We start from the raw sequence: 21,192 nt of genomic DNA, 5'->3' as shown, positions 1-21,192 counted from the left end.
CAGACAAATGTTGGCCTAGCCTGGGTTTTTGGCACTTACAGCTCAGTTATGGCACTGTCACATGTTGTGTTTGCCAGATGAGACTCAAATATCAACACATTTAACAAAGCATCAGTGTGTCGCCATATCCAGATTCACTGTGACTCAGTGCTGTGAGTTAGGGCCAAATGTATCCCAAAGGAACCTGCAGCTGTGGGTCACAAAAGCTCACATGCTAACTTAAAGATATTAGAATTCAGTGTCTCGGGGAGGGACAGTTGATTTGTTGAGGTGTTTTGAGACATTTTGCCATGACATCCAGGTACTTCAATAGTCAGAAAGTTGTGAGAATATTTTCTCTAGGCCATGTTTCATAGACATGACCAGCGACTGACGCTTATAGTCCACTTTAGCTCTAATTTCTCAGTTATTGCCAGATGTTATGACATAAAAATGCAACTGTAGCTGCAGAGGCCATGGTAAAAGGATTTGGATAATTTCTAAAGTGTACATGGATACAGCACTAAGTCAATGCAGTGTCAGTCATCCTTATGAAAGGAGGAGGACAATAGAAAACTCAAATTGACAACCTGTCGATCGATCTGTTATTTTCTCTGAGTTCTATTTATTTTGGATATCTGCAATCAACGTATTCAGCGCTGACAAAGCAGAACAACAAAGAAGCAAAGGCTTGATTTAAACAAGGTTTTCTGAGAATCTTTATCCTGCCATAATTGCACTTGTTATGAGTATAGAGCACTTTTTTTTAATAATCACCCACAGTCATCAAGATGCAAAAAACGTCTGAGACTGTCCTCTCAGTGATTCAAAGACTCAAACACAACACAAACTCACAAAATCAACTCCTCATTAATGGCACTTTGAGGAGTTTAAGGCAGATCATGTAAGGACAGAAAACTGAGCCTTTCAAATGACTGATAGGAAAAGCAGGCGCATCTGCTGCTTTGCATTCCAGCAAACTGGTTTCTCATTAAAGCTAGAAGGAAAGTGAACATAGGCAAACAATGTTCCTGTACATTTATTGAATTAATTCCTGCATTTGTCAATGAGGATGTCAGCTCATGAGTAAAAATATATTCTTCAAGGTTTTGTGCGGTGCATGCATATGTAACACTGACAGCAACAGTAAACATCTCGTGTCTCCGCACAAGCTGGAAATGTTAAGGCCTCCAGGCTTGGTCTTTGATGTCGCCTGTTCCAAGGTTACACCTGCTTAAATATGAATTCATTTAAATTCCTTTTTCAAAACAGTTGCGCAGATGCACTCCTCACCCGGGTTTTATGTGAAAATATAAATGAAAGTATCTCAGCGTCTCTAAGCGATTGAGATCCCCTGAAGTCTAGCTTGACAAGGTTAACCACGGCAGCAGATCTGAAGGGAATGAGTGGGTTTATTCAAGCACCGTAACAAACTTAAATCAGTCTGTGTTTGTTTGTCAGTGGCAGGGCAAAGGGTTTCATCAAAGAGCGCTGGGGCAGGGGCGGACGCCAGCAGTGATAGTAAGGTAGCCTTGCAGAGGGAGGGAAACTAAGCTGCTGCTGCTGCAGTCACAATAAGACACATCGAATGGGAAATCCATCTCAGGGTTATGTGGTAACAGCGCAGCTCTGCTTCATTAACAGACTAGTAAATTTAGTAAATCGCTCGTGACACCCTCACGAGCGATTGATGATCGGGAGCTGGTCGTGAGGTGTTAATCGCTTCTCGTTACCCCGCGTATACTACACGATGCACGATGAAGGCCAAAATCGGGCCGATCACCAAATTGGTCGCACGACTCAAAAATCGTCTCAAAATGGGCCAAAAATCGCACAGTGTGAGCCCAGCATTAGAGCAGCAATGTTTGTTCGCTCATAGAAAGAAAAAAAAGGCTGCAAAAGTACAGGGAGGAATGGGAAAGGAAAACACCTGGCTGGGAAAATGCACGATAACACCTATAAAGCGCACTGCACTGTGTGCCGGCGCACTTTTTCCATAGGCATGCTTCTAGTGGTGGGCACATGAAGAACATGAGGGGCGTGAAAGCTCGGGGAACCCTTTACCAATTTCTTGTCCACCAGGCCACGGCAGAAGCAGATATGGTATGTAAACACTGGTTTGTTTTTTAAACCCTCTGGTTAAGGTTAATATGGGCATGTGCAGTGAGTATCAGCGCTATGTGGCCAGAAGTGTGATAATATAATTTATTTTGTGTAATAAACAACTGCAAGGATAGATGATTACAACAAATAGATGAATAATACATAAAAGTAATACATATATGAATAATGATGATGAGTTAAGATGTGTAATCATGGGAACAAGCGGGTTTACAAACAGGAGCAGCTGATTAGCATTAGAAAAGCTGAAATAATACCTCAACTGAAGCCAGTTGTACTAAATGCACTAAATGTGCACTGTTACAAGAATATTTTTGTTCTATTGTTTTCTATTAATTTATATAATTTTAAGTTAAGCAGGACAGAGTTCTTTTAAAGAAAGATTTACTTTTATTCTCAAAAGTTAAGCATGACAGGCTTCTGTTTAAGAAAGAGACCTGTTTTACTGTGTTAATGTTGTCATTTTGAGCTAAAAATAAATGGCTAAATGATCATTTGTTTCCTATATGGTCATATCACAAAGAATATGCATCTGCTTAAATCAAATTCAAGTCAAATGGTTAAAAAATTATTTCACACACAAAAAAAGAGCTACCACACTGGGAAGGGTGAAGACAACTAGGTTGCCCGGCCCTGGCCACGAGGTGTCCCTTATTTATTTTTCAGGGAGTTGGCAACCCTAAGCCCACCTGCATCACCAAATGACTCAACGCTACCCCGTCAGACTTTTAGTCACCATAAGTAGGGATGGGCACCGGTTCTGACATAAACGGTAGTAACCAGACCGAAAAGCAGCGCACATTTCGGTGCTTTATTTTTTTTTATTTTCCTGAGCTGTGATACACTTTAGATTCTAGCCAATCATTTTACGTTTCCGAGGATAGTAGGCGGGGCCAGGTACGTACGTTCTTTTAGAGCAGAGCTACAGATTAAAAATGCCCAAGGCGAAGCGGTCAAAGTCTGGCTGTACTTCACAGCAAAATATGCAAACTCAGCAGCAACAAGTGCTTTAAGCTGATACTGTGATACTGTCAAAGGAGGTAACACCTCAAATCCGATGAAACACCTGGCGACGCATAGCGTTTTTTTTTAAAGCAGAGAAATGCACCGTATTTGATAGCTTGCTGCGAGACCTCACACCGAGCACATCTACTGCGGGTGTGGTGCCTGTTATCGGACCCGGAGTTAGCAACATCCCCCAAAAACCCGAAGAATAGAGTCCTGGCCCCTAGCCCTGCCAGTGTAGCAGAAATGATGAGGATGATGATGCAGCAGCAGCCGTTCTTCTCTGCGTGAGTAGCTTAATGTTGTTCGTGTGTAATTTACGTTGAGTAGGCTAACCACGTTATTACATTAATGCATGTAAGGTGAACTAGCAAACACCGTCGTAGCTACATGCGGCTGTCTTCTTGTTTGATGGCAGATACTCCCTTCACCCTGGCCAAAAAGGCTAAAATGACCAAAGAAAAAGTGGGAAACAGTTAAACATGAGAGGTTTTGGACAAAGTTTGTGTTTTTTCCATTGTTTAAGCACTGCTTCCAGCCAAGAGTGATACCATATATGCCCCATAGCTGCAGAAAAGGCTAACATTGTTATCTTTTTACAAAAAAAACAGCTGAACATGAGAGGTTTTTGGACAAAGTTTGTGTTTTTTCCATTGTTTAAGCACTGCTTCCAGCCAAGAGTGATACCATATATGCCCCATAGCTGCAGAAAAGGCTAACATTGTTATCTTTTTACAAAAAAAACAGCTGAACATGAGAGGTTTTTGGACCAATTTTGTGTTCTCCATTCTTTAAGCACCGGTTTGAGCACCGCTTAAGCACCGGCACCGTTTCAAAAGCACCGGTTTGACACCGGTATCGGATAAAACCTAAACGATCCCTAACCATAAGGAAAATAACTAAACTATTAAAATATCAACAAACATGCAACTACTGGAGCCATCAAATAATCCCACTGGTGGCTTTGACGTTAGACAAATGCCCACTGTGGATAAGGTGGCTCAAAGACGAATGTAAAAAAATGGGAGATTTTTATACTAGTTAAGAATCATCCATTAACTAATCTCAAAGCAGTCATTTCCAAAATAAATGCCCAAACTCCTTCCATTTTTCAGTTTGGCCTTTTTGCCATGTTCCTTGATTCTGGAGCAGTCGTTATGTTGTTGCATTGTTTAAGGGGACGACACTTTGCCTTTCTTATGATATTTGTTCTGCAAAACGGTTAGATGGGTGGTTCTTGTCAAAGCAACATCCACAGAACAAAGTTTCCCCACAGAAAACTGCATTGCAATGCAATAATTCATGTTATTTCACTTCACCTCTTAGTGAGTTTTAATATTGAGGGTGTCTGGTGTATGATTCCAATTGACCTTTGTAATTGAATAAGGTTCTGAAGAAGCACCGAGGGAAGACACTGACTGTGTCATGTGTATGGTGCGCTCTTGAATTCTAAACAGAGTGAAACTATAAATATTAGATATTGTTTTTGGCTCTTTCACACTTTGACCACTCTGATGCCCCCTGTCCTGAATATGTAATCTATCACAGTTGTACTCTGCATATTAAAAATATACACATGTCACAGTTCATGCTTTGCCACAGGCGTTAATGATAAGGTGCCCTCACAGTGTTCTCACTTAACGATCTTGACAAGCTTCCTTTGATATGCCAGAGGCTTCATGGCTGTGCCTGTTGTGAAAGCACTAGAGGGATGCCTTGGGGACCTTTCAGCACACTTCTCTAAGTATTCATATTTTGCTCGATGGATTTACTAACATTGTGAAACTGAAAGAAAAAAAACAAGCAAACAAACACTGAGAGCGATCTTGGGAAAACAGATTTAACTGTACAGTCACAGGACAAAGTTGGTACAAAATGATAACCGAACACGTAATATCCGTGATCTTTTGTAAAATACATAGATAACAATAATCTGTTGGATTAAAAGGCTTAAGCAATGTGTGACATTATTACCCATCAATATTGGAAGTATTCAAATATTAATGAAAAATGAAAGCAGCTGGTTAAAGCTGTTGCATTCAGTCATTGTCACAGGAGTTAATCTGAAAGTGCTGAGTTGGTCATCTTGGCTGTTTTATTAGACACAGCTTTGATTGCTAATTTACTGAAGGAAGTACTGACAACTTTTTTCACATGTCATCTTCCCAAGAGGACACTCATCTGTTACAATGATAAATCACTGAAGCTTGTTCCCACACACTGAAAGCAAAGCCAGCAGCAGCTTGCCTCGCACGCTGGTCTCCTATCAGTTTGCTGTGAAAGACCAGGGGTTTATCTGTAATGCACATGCACAGAAGAAAGAGCTGCTGCCCTGCTGAGCTCGAGTCATTAAGATATGCCCGTGAACCAGAGACAGCTACATTTACCTATGAGCATGAAACAAGCAGAGCTTTCAGCGAAAATAGCTAACTGTAATGGTAAATGGCCTGTATTTGTATAGCGCTTTACTAGTCCCTAAGGACCCCAAAGCACTTTGCACAACCAGTCAAAAATTAAATGTGAACATCGAAAGTAAAAGCTGCATCAAAAGTCACCCTTAGCCTGCTGATAGCAGATTTAGCAGATGTGGCGCTGGACCTCGAGCACCTGTTTGTAACTCAGGTACAAATCTGTCAGCAGCACAAACCTTTGTGAAACAACAGGCTGAGCTGGAACAGTGAGGATACAGAAATATTATTTCTCACACTACTTTTCTACTTTTTAATTGAGTTTCTTTGGTACTTGAAGGACCAGATAACTTTTCAAAATTTGATTTACTTACAAATCTTGAGTCTTCTTCAGTGACCATTTTCACTCACTGTTTTTTAATTATTAGTTATTATCATCTGTGGCTCTGTTGCACAGCGTGTTTTTGTCCTGTCTGCATCCGATCATGGTAGAAGGCAACTCCTTTGTTATCCTGGTTCTGCTGGAGGTTTCTTCTGTTAAAAGAGAATTTTTCCTTCCCACTGTCGCAAAGTGCTTGTCTACAGGGGGCGTTGGAGTTTTTTCAGTTATTCTTTATTTTAATGTGGGGTCTTTACAATATAAAGCTCCTTGAGGCATCTGTTGTTCTGGTGCTATACTAAATAAAATTGACCTAAATAACCACAAAAAGCTAATGTGAGGTTCTCTCTACTGTTATGTCCCAACTGGAGGTCTGGACCGGGTCTCCATGAAAAGCTTCAAGTTTCTGGTCCTAAAAGGTATAATCGAAGTAGGTGAGGAGGCATACCTACTTCCTAGGTGAACAATCTTCAAGTGGCACTTCAAGCTTTTTCATTTTTGCTTAATTATAAGTGCACCACAAATGTGCGATATAAATATGCATTAGCACTGCACATCATCTCCATCATCACCATCATCACAGGGATCATTTAAAATTAGATTTTCCATAATGAGGGAAACATTTGCTTCCAATCCTCCTGAGTTGAAATGACTATTATTGCACTCCTTTTAGAGTTCATTATCATACTGAAAACCATAACATGAGCAAACCCTGAGCAGCTGAAGCATACCAACACTGTAGAAGGCGAAGCACCTAAATCATCAGCATACATCAGATGATTAATAAGGCTCTTCCCCGTCACGTTTTATTGATTGAATACGCTTGGTGATAAATAGCCCCGAAATGTAACCCGTATTTTGCAGTAGCTGCAGCTCAGTAGTATAAAACCGAGTTTGCAGTGTGAAGACCAAAAACATCACAAAAACATTTAGCTTTACATTTTCTGCATCTGAAAAAAGTAAATTCCACCAACAATGCAACACATGTCCAGACTTCGTTTTTTGACTTTAATAAGGTCCGGCTTATGTTGCATATATAAAGTATATTCTTTGAGCAGAGAATCTAGATCACATTTAAAAAAACTGGTGAAAACAACAAAGCAGCTTCCTGCTGATTTTAGACCAAAACTCTGATATGTGTTCAGCACAAGTTGCCATGGCGATCTAACCAGGTTAGAGAAAAATTACCTTCCTGCCACTGAAACTCTGACTTTAGGCTCATCGTAGCTCATTAAACCAGCTCTCCTTGTAGTGAGCAAATGAATGAATGAACTTGGTAAAAAGGTAACAACAGTTTTTCCACATGTTTGACTGCCAAAAACCACCAAACCATTAACATCTAATTACCCTTGCACATCAGTCTCCACAGATTTTGCCAGATATACAGTGATTTAGAAAATGTTCTCACATTCTTTGTGCTGCAATTGGAGTCCACCTCCTAAGCTAAATGACCACAAATAAACATTACGATAATTACTATCATTTCCGAGCAAAGACTATATTTAACTGTGCAAAGGTTCAGTGCCTGGAGCATTTAAAATTAAAACTGGCATGTGTTCATGAACAATATGGTGCGATATTACACAAAAAAGCCCTGCCTTGGGCTTTAATTACTGCACTGTGTGTGAAAGCCTGGGTTAGAGAAGACCAGGGGACTGGTTTAGTTTTTAGCCCAAACACAAATGTTTGGGGTTTTTTACAAGGAAGCATGGACCATCACATGTGCATGGTTATGATTTTCACGTTGGGATCTTTAATATCTTCTTGTTCCTGTTTTCATTGTTATTCAAGTAATGTTGAGTGTCTGGTTTCTGTTTTGAGTCCATTAGTTGTTCTAGCCTCTAAAGTGTTTCCCTGTCTGTGTTCCATTGTCTCTGTTTACAGTGTCTCTGTTTCAGGCGCTTTTGTTTTCTGAGCTGCTTTTTTTTTTTAAATTAATTTTCTCTGGGCCGAGTGCTACAGAGTTCAACACGCCCAAGGTATCACTCCACTATCTGGAGTCACGTACCCTAATATTTGCAGTCGGTTTCGGCTGAGTCATCTTCATTTTTCAGTTAATTTTCAATTCAATTTTATTTATACAGCACAAAAGAATGAGATAATTAATACACAGGATATACAGTTTATACACACTTATACACATCTGCTGCAACACTGGTTGCGTTACGTTGTGAATTGTAACCTTAAACACATTTTGTGATATCTTATTTCTAATAGTCAACACCTTTTGCCATGAGAGGACATCCTGTGACGCAGTGAGTATAGTTAAATTTGTGAGCACATTGATTTTTGAATGAGTATGACAGAGGCTTTATGATGGGCACCGAAGGCAGTCTGTTTACGTCTGTGGAGGCTTAGGCTGGTGGAGTGCATATTTATTTGTGCATCTGTAAAACGAATGTATAAGACATGAAATACCAGATGGTACAGAGATTACATATGTGATCAAGTATATATATCCTCTGTGGCTTCATACCTCTAATTTTCTACATGCAGAAGCCAGAAGTGAACCTATAGCATATGTGCAAATAAGTCCATGCTTGTTTTCAAAGGTCTCCTCTGGCGAAAGCAAAGGCGAGGATATTTGCCAACCCATTTAACAGCCAAGCTGAAAAAAACGGTGAAAAGTTCTTGCCAACTGCAGCAAACCCAAACCTTTCAATCAAACAGCTCTGTGCTGTGGAAGTACACATATGAAAACACACACAAGCACACACACGGTTCAGCACACACAAGCTATAAGCAGGCGTAATTTCAGACACATCCAGCAACACACAGGCACCCAGCAATGCATTCAAGCATTCAGGCAGATCGATAGGCTTTCAGGAAGCCAGTATCACGCAGGTTGAGCCCCTGAGGCTTTGGCCAAGTTATTCAGCAGTTTTCCTGGCCACTCAAGAGAGCCCATACTGGGCTCTGGTCCAAGAGTCAAAGATGGGAAAGCGGCACACGGGCGAGAGCGAAACTAGTCACAAGTATTCTAAAAGTACTTCTCTCACTTCTCTGAAGGAAGCCAACGTTATCTCTTCAGTGGATTCCCAGTAAATTTAAAAAGTAGAATTTATTTTGTCGGCCGAAAACAGATCAAGAACTTCAGGGAATGAGCGGTTTGTGCCCCACCTGTCTCACCTGTGCACCTGCATCACAGTGGACACAGAGCGTCAGTGCTCTTAAATGTGTTGTTTGGAAACAAGGTAACAAATGAAATGAAAACAAGCAAAATGAAACACATCTCTCTGATAAGTGTAATCTTTTTAAATGTTGAGTTTTATTTGAGTTTCATTTCCAAATGTATTACTTCAAAAAGATAAAACAATGTATTTCACTCAGAGCGGAAGTTTTGAGTTTGTTTAGAATACAAAACATCACGACAAAGGAAAAACTGAATTACAGCAAACACACACAAATAAATATCCAACATATTTTTAAGAGAAAGCAACCTTTTTAACACAACTTCATGAACCATACAATCAATTTAAGATGGAAAACTGGTGATTCACAGAACACCCATTTGAATTGCTGCTGGATGATAAACAAAGATATAAATAGAGCTACATACTGCTTATGTTTAGACCTTTAAGAAAGGATGTCAAACGTAGACTTTACTGTTTGTCTGGATGTTAAGCAAATAAATTTAGGTTCGACCCAAAGGTGAAGGGCATTAAAATTTTAAGTAGACCAGGTAGGTCGTCCAGCTCTGACTGATGCCTGTATTCTCTTTGAAAACATAATACTCAGGTATTGGTTGCGTGCAGATCTTTGTGTCTTTAATACAGGAAGCAGCATTCCAAAATAGCACGATACAGCTGCTTGCATCTCTTCGCTAAAACTGAATTTCCTCATAATTAGAAGTTTACTTTCTGTAAAGCAGGGATGGATAAAAGCAGGGTTATAAAATAATGAGGTGAAGATTGTGTGAATGATAAATATGTAACTTGTTTCGTGGCTGTCCTCTGCAGCGATGTTTAAAGGAAAGATAGATAAACATGCAACAGCACACAACCACATATACATACTAAGATTTATCATTTCAAAAGAGCAAACAAACTCACAGATTCACTGTGTACACAGCAGACAAACACAAAGCCAGAACATGATTGATTTGTATTACTTTGTATTATGTTGTACTAATACTTCAGGGGTTTGCGGCTCCTGAAATGTAAGACAATGCCACCTTTTGTTCAAAGTTAATGGTTTCCTTTGGCATTCCTATTTATATATGACAAAATAGCATCTCAGTACGTAACGCGACCATCAGCCTCGCGTTGAAGACAAAATTAATTGGCCAGTGTCTATAAAATGGAACTATATTTCATCAGCGGGGTTTCTCAAACTGTCACACTAGGAAAGTTCTGCTAATGTAGTATCCAGTTGTTCATGGTTTCAAAATAACTCAATGAGGCTGAGAAGGCTTCACATTCTCATAACTTGAGGAAATGTTTTTCATTGCAGTGAATCCAGAGTTATATTAAAGTTTCCAAGAGCGAAAGTTATTTCCCTCCAAATGCAAACCTGACTGACCTACAATGACTAAAACTCAACTTGGGTTATGAGAAAACACAGAATTTGAGCTTATATAGTAAAAAACTGCACATATGGTAAATTCAACAGTGCATATATGATAAAAATGTATCGTCACCTGCCGGAGAGAAATAACAGAGGAAAAGTCATGCAGATGGCTTTTGCTTGTTTGCTGAAGAGTCCAGTTCTGCCTAACTTGGATCTATTGACACTGATTACAATAGAAAGAATAAATTAAACAACATCTTAAATGTACAGAAAATAGCGGCACTTGTTTCTGGCGTGCTTGATTGAACTCTTAGCTTCATCCATATATGGGATATGTGTCCATCTGCCATGAGCACGTGGGCAGAGGGCATCGAATTCTCTTTGTTCGACTTTAGCTCCGATGATTACCTTTGTCACTTTCATCAGAGCCGTTTAGTGCTGAATGAAAATAGTTTTCCTTCCCACTCTCTATAAATCCACTTCACTCAGGTTATTTGCAGACAAAGCAGATGGATGATCACAAGAACCTCCAACAAATGTTCTGTAATAGAAAGTCCCATTTAAAAAAAACAAACCTGCAAGATGTTTGCAAGCAGGATCCCAGCTGGTGCAAACCGCTCTGACTGACTGCAATCTCTGATCATTTTACGCTATCACATGCTTTTTGAATCAAGATGTGCCAACGTCTGGTCAGAAGAATGCAATATTAATCTTGACAGTTTATATCTGCCTGCCAAAACCTGTTCTCTAAATCCCCTCAAAGCTGCAATTAAACACATCATGTTACTAATTGATGAACAGCCTCTTAGTGAGCAGCTCGCATTGAATTAAACATGTGGATATTTTTCATTCCATGAGTGCTCTGAAATATATTTGTTAGATCCAAGAGAAGATATACCGCAGTTTACATCAGAAATGTACTTTTTTCCATCACTGTTAAGCAGGTTAGGCAGAATGGACACATGATTATAGGAAGGAAGCCAGAGTGATCTCCATCAGGGACACGAGAAGAAACGAGTAAGTGAGAGAGACAGAGGCAGACACAGAGGAGACACCGAGAGAGAGAGCGATAGTATATCAGCTGGGTGCCAGTTGCACCATTATTGCAGATGGGGTCTTGGCAGGGCCGTCCCTTTGCCCCTGATGATCTGTGATTGCAGCCTCTACAGACTCCGTCTCAGGGCCACTAATGTCAGTATGTGTTCCAGCAGACGTCCTGTTCGTGGCCTGCTGCATTTGTCAAAGGTGATATATTCATCTAAAAGTCGCACATGTCAAAGATAAAAATGAGCGCCATGACAACAATCAAAATGCATTTTAGCCTAATTAAAATTCCCCAGAGCAGCACGTAATCTGACCTGGTACCTTGTCATTCTTAACTACACGTGTAATCAATATTTGAATATCAACAGTAGATCAAATCACTCTGTGCTCTTTAGAAAGTGTCAGTGATGCTGACAAGTTCTGGAAAAAATATCACCATTTGTTCATAGCATCGTTTAGCTTATTGTTTTGGGTTTGCAGCTTCATAATGGTATTTTATTTTGAACTTCGTATACTTCCTGCACAGAGGTTAGAGACAAAAATAATAAAGAGTCATTTATAAAGTGTTTTATGTGCTTTTATGTGTAATTAGTAAAGTGTCCATGAGCAGCTTTGCACAGTGAATACAGTATAAATAAATAACTAAATAAATAAATAAAGTACCAGTATGAGTATCAGGTCTTGTTCCCATTGCTGCTCAGCTGCTGCAGGTTAAGAGGGACACTAGTATTTCTTGCAACATCAATATTGAGGCATTGCAGAGCTCTAACTATGTTACCTTAAAGTGTTTATCATTATCGACATGTAACATTTGTGGCAACAATGTAGGGTCAGTAAGCAAGGCTGTAGTCAGACAGAGCCAGAGACCGAATCCCAACCATGGAAGTGGTGGACTTGTCTACTACCGTGACTGCTACTCTACGAGTTGTGGAGAGATGTGTTGAAACAGGCTGGCCACAGTGTTGAGGCACAAATCTTTGCAAATTCTCCTGCTCAGTTTGGAGCATACTTTTTTGAGTGTAAGGAGCTTGGAAAGAAAAGCGTCTGGACTTCTTTAAGTTGCTTGAAGACGTTTCACCTCTCATCTCATCTCTCATCCAAATCAGGACAACAGCACTGTGCATATAATCAGTCACTAATGTCATCATATAACATTCTTAGTGAAAGTGAACAACATTGATTACATTTTAGTAAAATAGTTTTACTAATATATCTAGTCTCAATGACAACCTGCTATGCTAAAACCCATTTCCCTTTTTCAGGCTGTGCCCGATGGACTAAGGCCTGGCCACCAGACGCTCGCCCTTGGGCAAGCTCCCCGGCTTGTAGCCCTATCCCGGGCAGGGTGAACTATTCCTTTGATGTTTTCCTCATAGGGATCTTCTGAATTGCTCTTTATCTGGTTCTTCACCCAGGACCAATTTGCCATGGCCTACCAGGGGGCAAAAGCCCCTGGACAACATAGCACCTGGGATCCCTGGGACACACTAACCCCTCCACCACAATAAGGTAGCAATTTGCAGAGAGGCCTAGAGAGAGCTGAGTGTTAACGCGAAGCTCTCAATTTACCGGTCGATCTACATCCCTACCCTCACCTATGGTCACGAGCTGTGTGTAGTGACTGAAAGAACAAGATCGCGGATACAAGCAGTGGAAATGAGCTTCTTCTGAAGGGGGACTTCTGGGTGAGGTGTTCCAGGCATGTCCGACCGGAGGAGGCCCCGGGGCCGACCCAGGACACGCTAAATGTCCACAACAATCATTCCAGCTAAAGGCATCAAAACAACAGTTCCCAAACCATCAGGCGACCCCATGGTGGATACATCCATACAGTTTATAGTCTATGGATGGACCCTTTTACATGATATTATATTATTATAATAACCACATTATTATATTAAGTAATACTGCTACAGATATCACCTTGTACCTTCCTGCCTACAAATGGAGTCTGAAAATGTCAAGAAGACATTTTCCTTGATGATTTGTGATGTGCCATAAAAAAAGCTGCTGTAACTTGAGCTTCACCTTTTGATCTATCGCTTCTCTAAAACCTCCAGCATTCACTCGCCTGTTCCTGCAAATACATTCACCGCCAGCTCCTAAGCTAAAAGAAGCCTCCAGTCACAAGTTGACCCATATAAGGAAGAACTGTGAGCCAGGTCAGTCTGTTTTTCATGAACAATGTCAGCTGTTAAACCCACAGTTCACATGTTGTACATACGATCCTCAAATGCACAAACATGTTTGTGAAACATCCACCCACACACTCACTCCACACACGCAGACGTGCATACACATGCCAGTAATGGCCTTTCCTGTAATTACAGTCATTTGTCAAAAGCACACCTTGATTTATGGTCAAATTAAAAATACACCGGAAAAGAAGCTGCAGGTCCTGGTAACTCTGGATACAGTGAGTGATTAATGCTGCGCCATTACAGGCAAGAGAGTGGCATGATCCGGATATGCACCTTGCCATGCAGCACATAGTAAGTAGAAACATCAATCCCTGCATTCCCAGTCTCTGGTTGACAGAGTGGGTGCACAGCGGGTGGGTGACTGGGGTAACATCGGTCAGGGTGACAGTGGTTTGAGAGTGGTGCAGAGCAGGGCTGCCAAAATTAGTAAGTAGCACAAGAACGTGAGGGGCACAGCTGTTTTATTCCAAAGAAAAGGTAGGCTGCTTATAGCCGCGCACCGACTCCTTACAGGGCATCTTCTTAATAAGGTATTTGCTTTACTTCATGCACACACCAAGAGAAAAACATTTGGCTATGAGCCCAGCGCCATTTTGCTGTGGAATACAAATAAGCTCAGGATTAAAATATGCTTTCACTATAAATACACTCATTGCATTTCTGTTATTCCTCTTTCACTGGAGACAGCTTGATGGCTTTTTGTCTAAAGTAACAGTGGTAAATAACGAGCTACTCGGTCACATTGTGAATATTTGCAAGCAGTGGAAAAGCAATATTTTTAACCGTGGCTGCGGAAGTAAAAATATGAACTAAATAAACCAGAAAATGAATGATAAAGTTCATCTTTCATGTGCAACATGATGGACTACTTGATCACAGATAAATGTCTTTGTGTTCTTGTGTCTGTGGTTTGCAGCGAAACAAATTCCACAGACAACATCTCGAGCCCTGAGAAAGAAGGACGGCAAACTTTATCATCTGAACTTGGACAGCAGAGCCGAGCAGAAGTGAAGCAAACACAAAACAGATGAGCGAGCTGTTCCATTTGTCCAGTTTATCTAAAACTGCTAGGCTATATAAGAATTCAAGTACTTTTAAATTGCCTCATTGATAAAGTCGAAGGGAATACAGGCAAGAGACACGAATTGTGCCGGTGAAGAAATCTTCAGAGCTCAATGCAGTTAATGTGCCTCGAGGCCTGTGCCAGCCAGGAGAGCTCCAAAGACTGTATCTGAACATGAAGTGGAAGGCTTATGGCGAGCAATGCCAAGCCTGAAGAAGACCACCCTCCCTGAGGTAATTTCTTCAGAAATGCTTAGTTAAGGAGCATGAGTAATGCTATGCAAAAAGCTGCCATGTTTTTAGGAATCACATGGGATTGGGGGTGGGATTGTGGAAAGCCTTTACAGAGCTATGGTTTGCTCTGCAGGAAACAGATAAGGTGGCTTTCTACATTTTTCTCCATATTTTATCAGCCGTCCACATGGCGTGCACTCAACTCTGGGTACCCCATAAAACCCAGACCATATTTCCTCCTAAAGTTTGCACGTTATCAGTATGTCACGTCTTCCTATGATGCCTCATGGCTATAACTGCTCATGAAGTCCTTTATTTTTACACAGTAACGGGCTCAGTGATGCTCTGCCTGCAAGGTGGTGACAGCAAACTACACGGACTTTAGCGCCGCCTCGTAGGGCAGCAGAGATGGGCAGTAACGCGTTACTTGTTTTTTCAGGTAACGAGTAAAGTAAGGGATTACTATTGCAAAAACGGTAATTAGATTACTGTTACTTTCCTGTAGGAACGCTGCGTTACTAAAACTGATTTTTTTGCGAGAATGTCTCACGACAGTGACGTAAGCGAGTGCGACGTTCGTGACAACAGCTGTGTGCAGATCAACAGTGGATCATATATCGAGTGCAGAGAGAGTATGAGCGTGCAGCGTTTAAAGCGTGGAAGTACTGACCTTACTTTGAGTTTGATTCCATAAAAAGTGACAAAAACATTAGTGTCCGCTGTGCGTGGGAAGAAAACTTCTTTTTACAGCAAAAAAACCCCTAAACTTCCGAACAAGCACCGAGTAGCTACGACGTAATGGGAACCTCACAGAGAAACTCGCGGATTCTTCCACTGACCGCGGCACACCTGCACCAGGGTAAACCTCCGCCTACCCCACTCCTGCTTTACAGGTGAAAATAGAGCAACAGGACCGCTGAGTCTTTGACTTTATTTATTTTCTGCTGTGTTTTACTTGCATCGATTTGAAAGACTGAGTGTAAACACAAAAATATTTTATTTTATGTGCTGGAATGTGCAGAAAATAGGTTTAAATGTTAAACTAATTTCTTCCAGTCAGAGAATGTTGCAGATAATTAAATGTTTGCTTGATGCATAAAGTTAAAAGATTACAACTAATAAAACAAGTTAAAAAAAGAGACTTTTCCATCTGATTACATTTTGTATGATGGATTATGCAGAAAAAGTAGAATTGGGCTGAAAGATCTATCACTTTATCACCTCTTCAGGTTGTAAATCGTGTTTTTAAAAAGTAACTAAGTAACTAAGTAATTAATTACTTTTGAAAATAAGTAATCAGTAAAGTAACGGGATTACTTTTTGGGGGAAGTAATCAGTAATTAGTTACTGATTACTTTTTTTAAGTAACTTGACCAACACTGTAGGGCAGTGACGAAACAAACGTGTGCAAAATAAGGCGAGACATAGCACAGTTTCTGTTTGTCAGCGCCGTCTCATAAACCACTGAGAGAACAAACTGAAACTTTTCAGAAGAGGACGTCTAATCTTTCTTTCACCACAGAACTAATGCATCTCAGCCCTCTGACAAACACTGCTATTTGAAACACTCAAACAAAATCTGCCAGTTCTTGCTGTAAAACAAATAAGGGTGACATCCACTTTCAAATTCCTCCTTCAATCCAAGGCCGTGGGCTATTCAGCAAACAGCTTGTATTCTGTTCATCTACATAATATTTTCTTGCTGGAAGTGTGAAATGCTTTTTGTTCCTTATATGTTATGTTCAGTTTTCAGTTGCAGTGTAATTAGATTTGGGGTGTTTTCACACCTGTGGTGTTTAGTCCATTCATATTGAACTCTTTCCCCTTTGGTGCAGTTCGTTTGTGCGCAGATGAGGGTCCAGACCAAAATGACTGCACTGAGACCCTTTGAGGAGGCGTTCCTGGTGCGTTTCCAGAAAAACTCTAAAGGATATTTGTTTGTGGTGTGAACATGATTACTTCCTAAGCTGCGTATGGTTTGTATTCTTAATGTGGCAGGTGCTACAGATGTGCAAAGGTCTGTACGAGTTACCAATTAGCTGTGAAATGAATGTAAATGATCTGTGTTCTCCAGTAGTGCCGAGCACGGCACCTTCTTCCTGTATTTACGCTTGTTGCTCCATCTGGCCAATAAAGGGGCTCCATAACCTGACGTGGTTTGTATGCCTGTGAAGGTTCTCCGTTATCCAGGTCATCGTAGTCTAAGGAGCTTGGAAAGAAAAGCATCTGGACTTCTTTAAGTTGCTTGAAGTCGTTTCACCTCTCATCCGAGAAGCTTCTTCAGTTTAAGATCAGTGGGGGTCCTTGTCCCTCTTGGGGGACACTCCCATACTGCTTAAATCTGGGACCCTCCGTTTGACCTTAGAACTGAAGAAGCTTCTTGAATGAGAGGTTTTCAAGCATCTTAAAGAGGTCCAGACACTTTTCTTCCTGAGCTCCTTAAATGATGGTTTGTAGTGATGCATTTTGGATTTTTCTCTGTGTGAAAAACCAAACTGATGGGAAACATTCACAAACTCATCAACTGATCCAGGCCAGAGTGAACGACCTTTAGTGAAAGGTGTGAAAGTGCCCGTTTCATGGATGTTGTGGTGGCTGCAGTAAAACTACACAAAATTAAAGAGATGAAATTTAAAGTGATGGATCAATTTCAGTGGAAACAGCTGTTTGATAGATAGCAGGACTTTCTCACTGACTCGAACATCTTTTACGTTAATAAACTCAGCTCCTTGTTAAATGCAGTTTTCAGGCTTTTCTATTAAAGCTTTTATATTTTTAAATGAATTTCTTCTTTGTTCAGAACATTCAGGGTACGTCGATGTTCAGAACGGTTTTTAAAATGAGCTGTAGGCTGCACAAGGTTAATTCAGTCTAGAAAAGCAGATTATTTTTCTCCTTCAGATCATAGTTGCTGCATTCGGGGATGTGAAGTTTGCTGCTGAAGCTTTTACAGTTTCACTACACAAAACGTGACACAGACAATGAGTTTGTGTCTGCATCACATGTAGCTGAAGGGAAAGGACGGAGCACACTGCTTCTCCTCAAGGTTGCATTTCCTACACATGCAGTGTAACAATTTAAAAGCTCTTTACTATGTTAAAATTGTAATATTTATAATGTCATAAGCAGGTTTTTTTCCAGTCATAATTTTCACATTTCCATGTGCCTACATTTTTTTCACATATATTAAATTTAATAACCAGCTGAGTAGGAGCAAAAACAAAAGGTGCAATAAAACTAGGCTTGGAGTAAAAGCTAGAGGTAGAGCGGAATTACGAGGCAGCGGTGATGGCGTAATAAACAAAGCACCAGCAAAGCCACCGAGAGCTGGAAAGATAGAGAAAGAGTCGCCGTTACTGTATTTCTGTATGCATTTGTTTCTCAGAAATGCCCATTAGCCGAGATGGATGTCCTTGAACCCAGGTCTGCGCCAACAGGTATCTCTCACTAACAGACTGCCCCTCCACTAGTAACTACACAGGGAGGTCTGCAGCAGGTGGCACTGGGCTGAGCAGCATTTACATAAATCTGCATGTGTCACTGAGCCTGGCTGCAGCCTCTGGCACTCTTTATACATCCTGCTCACACTCAGCAGACGGTTTGTTCAAATTTAACAAAAATGGATCGTAGTGAGGTAAAATAGCATCGATCCTCTCAGAGATGTACTCGTAAAGCACTGAGTTTATTTCATGCTAACAAACGGTTTTCCATTTTACTCTGAAATCACACAAACACGCTGCAAAGTATGCACCCGCATTGTCGACATGCTGTTATTCTGCTTTGATTTTCATCATGAATCTAACATTCTTGCATCTGGTCAATTCAGCGACGTGTTACACAGCTTTCACTAACGTAACGACACAGTCAATACTAATTACACGCGTTTTGTTGAACAAAGAATGCTGAAGTCACCTCCCCTATCTGTTTCTTTTTCTAGGTTTCTATATTTCACATATTCGTCTGGTCTTTTCGCAGCTATTCAGTTTTAGCAGCTATTGAAGTGCAGCGTTTGTAAAAGCGATTAAATCTTTAAGAAACATTTGAAATGATCAAACAAGTATTTAGAGTAGAAGATTTCTGTTGAACGGCTATGAGCAAACAGGCAATCACAGCATGCATCTCAGGTTTTCTTTGTAACAAATGCACAACAAGCCTGAACCCACACTTTTATATGCATGTACGTGTGTGGCCAGTAGCATGCCTATACTTCTGTGAGCAGTGGGACCCCCCACCCCCCAATGGTGAGAGGTGTTTCTGCTGACAGGAGCATATTCAAGGTAATGGAACCAATGTGTTGTCCCAGAGCAGAGCACTAAAGCAGAACTGCGTTCTGTCTCCTACTACACGCACCGCTGAACCTCCAGATGACAAAGTGCCTCGCTGGCTGACCAAATCAAATGCAATAAAGCTGAAAAAGAAGAAAGAAGATTGAAGGAGAAATTCTTAGATTTGTCATATTTTGCTGTATAGGCAGGAAAGTATGTATTTTCAATTGGAAAAGCTGTCCATCAGGTGAATGCCACACAAAGAAACTCGACAAGCACTAAAAGCACTGTGAGCTCAAAAGAAGCCTGTTACTGCTGTGTATATGGATGCAACACAATATGCGCATGTCAGACAGGCAGGTGATTACATTCTGCTGGTGTAGCTTCTCAGTGCGGAGAAGAATCGTGGGGATGATTAAATAAATAAAGAAGAGGTTGAATAATGAGAGGGGAATGAAAACAAGTTCCACAATAAATGACAGAGTGAATAAGACGCCATAAATTATTCCCATTTCAATTTACATATTTCATTTGTATTTCATCATGTTGTATAAATAAAATAACAAATGAGAGGAAAAATGAATTATTAAGCAAATAAATTGGTAGAAACTCAGCTTTGCAATAAAACTACCGCTAGCTGACTTCACCTTGTCGATTTCTGTGGAAAGACGCCATAACTCACAAGCCCAAAGGAGCAGACTGCTAGCCAGCTGACATTATTGCTGATCTCTGTAGAGACCAAGTGAAGTTGTGTAGATGGGCATTGCCAGAGTGCCCCAAAGGAGCAAAATGGACCGATAAGTTGTGGTTGCAATATGGAGTTGAGATTGGACGTGTGCAGGAGGCTGTGGGGAAACTAACTGGTCACTGCATTAACTTAGGAGCGACAAGACTGACTCACAAGTGGCTCAGAGACAGAACTAAGCCTCCGTGACATGGACTCGTCAGCTGTGAACTCTTCGAACTCTTAAATCTTAAAGGTTTTGATTTTAAACCTGCTGAGATCAAACACAATTTTCTGCATACAGAGGAAAATGCAAGTCAGAGTGTGTTAGGGACCGGAGCTTTGCAGAAAGCTAAGTCAACTCGAGCATGTAACCGTTGAACTGGGACTCAAAAGCTCCAGCAAACACGCTTGCATATGAGCACACAGCACACACAGTTAACTAAGCAGCTCAAAGCTGTCTTCGGGGGAGGAACAAAGAGGGAAAATACTTTTGTAAATATCATTCAAAAAAGGAGAATAATTCATTTGCAGACAAAAATGATGTTGTTATCACTGTGGTGCAAAGAAGCAACCCGTTTTACCCCATGTTTATAATCAAAGGAATTTTAATGAACATGCACACACACATAATTCCACCTTGACCTGGTAGGAACCTGCTGCCTAGAGCCCCGTGATATGCTGCTGTTCAAATCCTCAAAACCCAGACAGATGAAGGAAAGGATATTTGTGTCGGTACAACTGGATGTTGAATTGTGGTGTGGATATAGAGATTTTAACCAATTTACTGACCTTGAAGAAGGCGTTGTCCTTTTTGGAAAGGACCTCTGTACATCACCTGGTACTTTTTGACCTGGAAGCCAGGCACACAGCCCTCGTGGCCACCATCCCCTTGGCCACCCACATGGGCAACCTGCAACACAGAAAACACCAACAGTCAGAATATTACAGATAAGCACATGGTTCAGACCAGAGGACCAAAGCTGGAATAACAGAAACACATTTTTAAAGATGCAATTCCCCAAAATAAACAGCAAAAGCATAAAGCAGATACATAAATAATCCATGGCAAAGAAAAAGCAGCAATTCTAACACTGTAGGAATTCTCCTGGCATTTCCCCCCCCACAGTTTCACCTCTGACCCAAACATAAGGCACCGGGAGTCGAGCTGTGTGATGCTAGCAGCTAACGTGTCCTTGGACCACAGACCTCGTACATATCGTTCATATTTCCTAACATCCTTTCTAGTTTTTACAACAAA

The 21,192-nt window shown here is 40.8% G+C and overlaps 1 protein-coding gene across 1 annotated transcript in view; it reads right to left on the bottom strand.

The window, feature by feature from the left end:
- The window catches only part of cdh13 (cadherin 13, H-cadherin (heart)), a 423,714-nt gene that overhangs the window by 280,018 nt on the left and 122,504 nt on the right, over positions 1-21,192 (bottom strand). The window contains exon 2 of the mRNA XM_085411590.1: positions 20,724-20,844. Coding sequence (XP_085267716.1) covers positions 20,724-20,844 — 121 coding nt within the window. The remainder of the gene's footprint in view (positions 1-20,723; positions 20,845-21,192) is intronic.

Source organism: Rhamphochromis longiceps, linkage group LG7 (genome assembly GCF_057381845.1).
Source record: "Rhamphochromis longiceps isolate RC_006_pf linkage group LG7, R_longiceps_female_GT1.1, whole genome shotgun sequence".
Classification (NCBI taxonomy): domain Eukaryota; kingdom Metazoa; phylum Chordata; class Actinopteri; order Cichliformes; family Cichlidae; genus Rhamphochromis; species Rhamphochromis longiceps.
The sequence above is the reverse complement of the archived record's forward strand: the minus strand, read 5'-3'. Positions and strand labels throughout refer to the sequence as shown.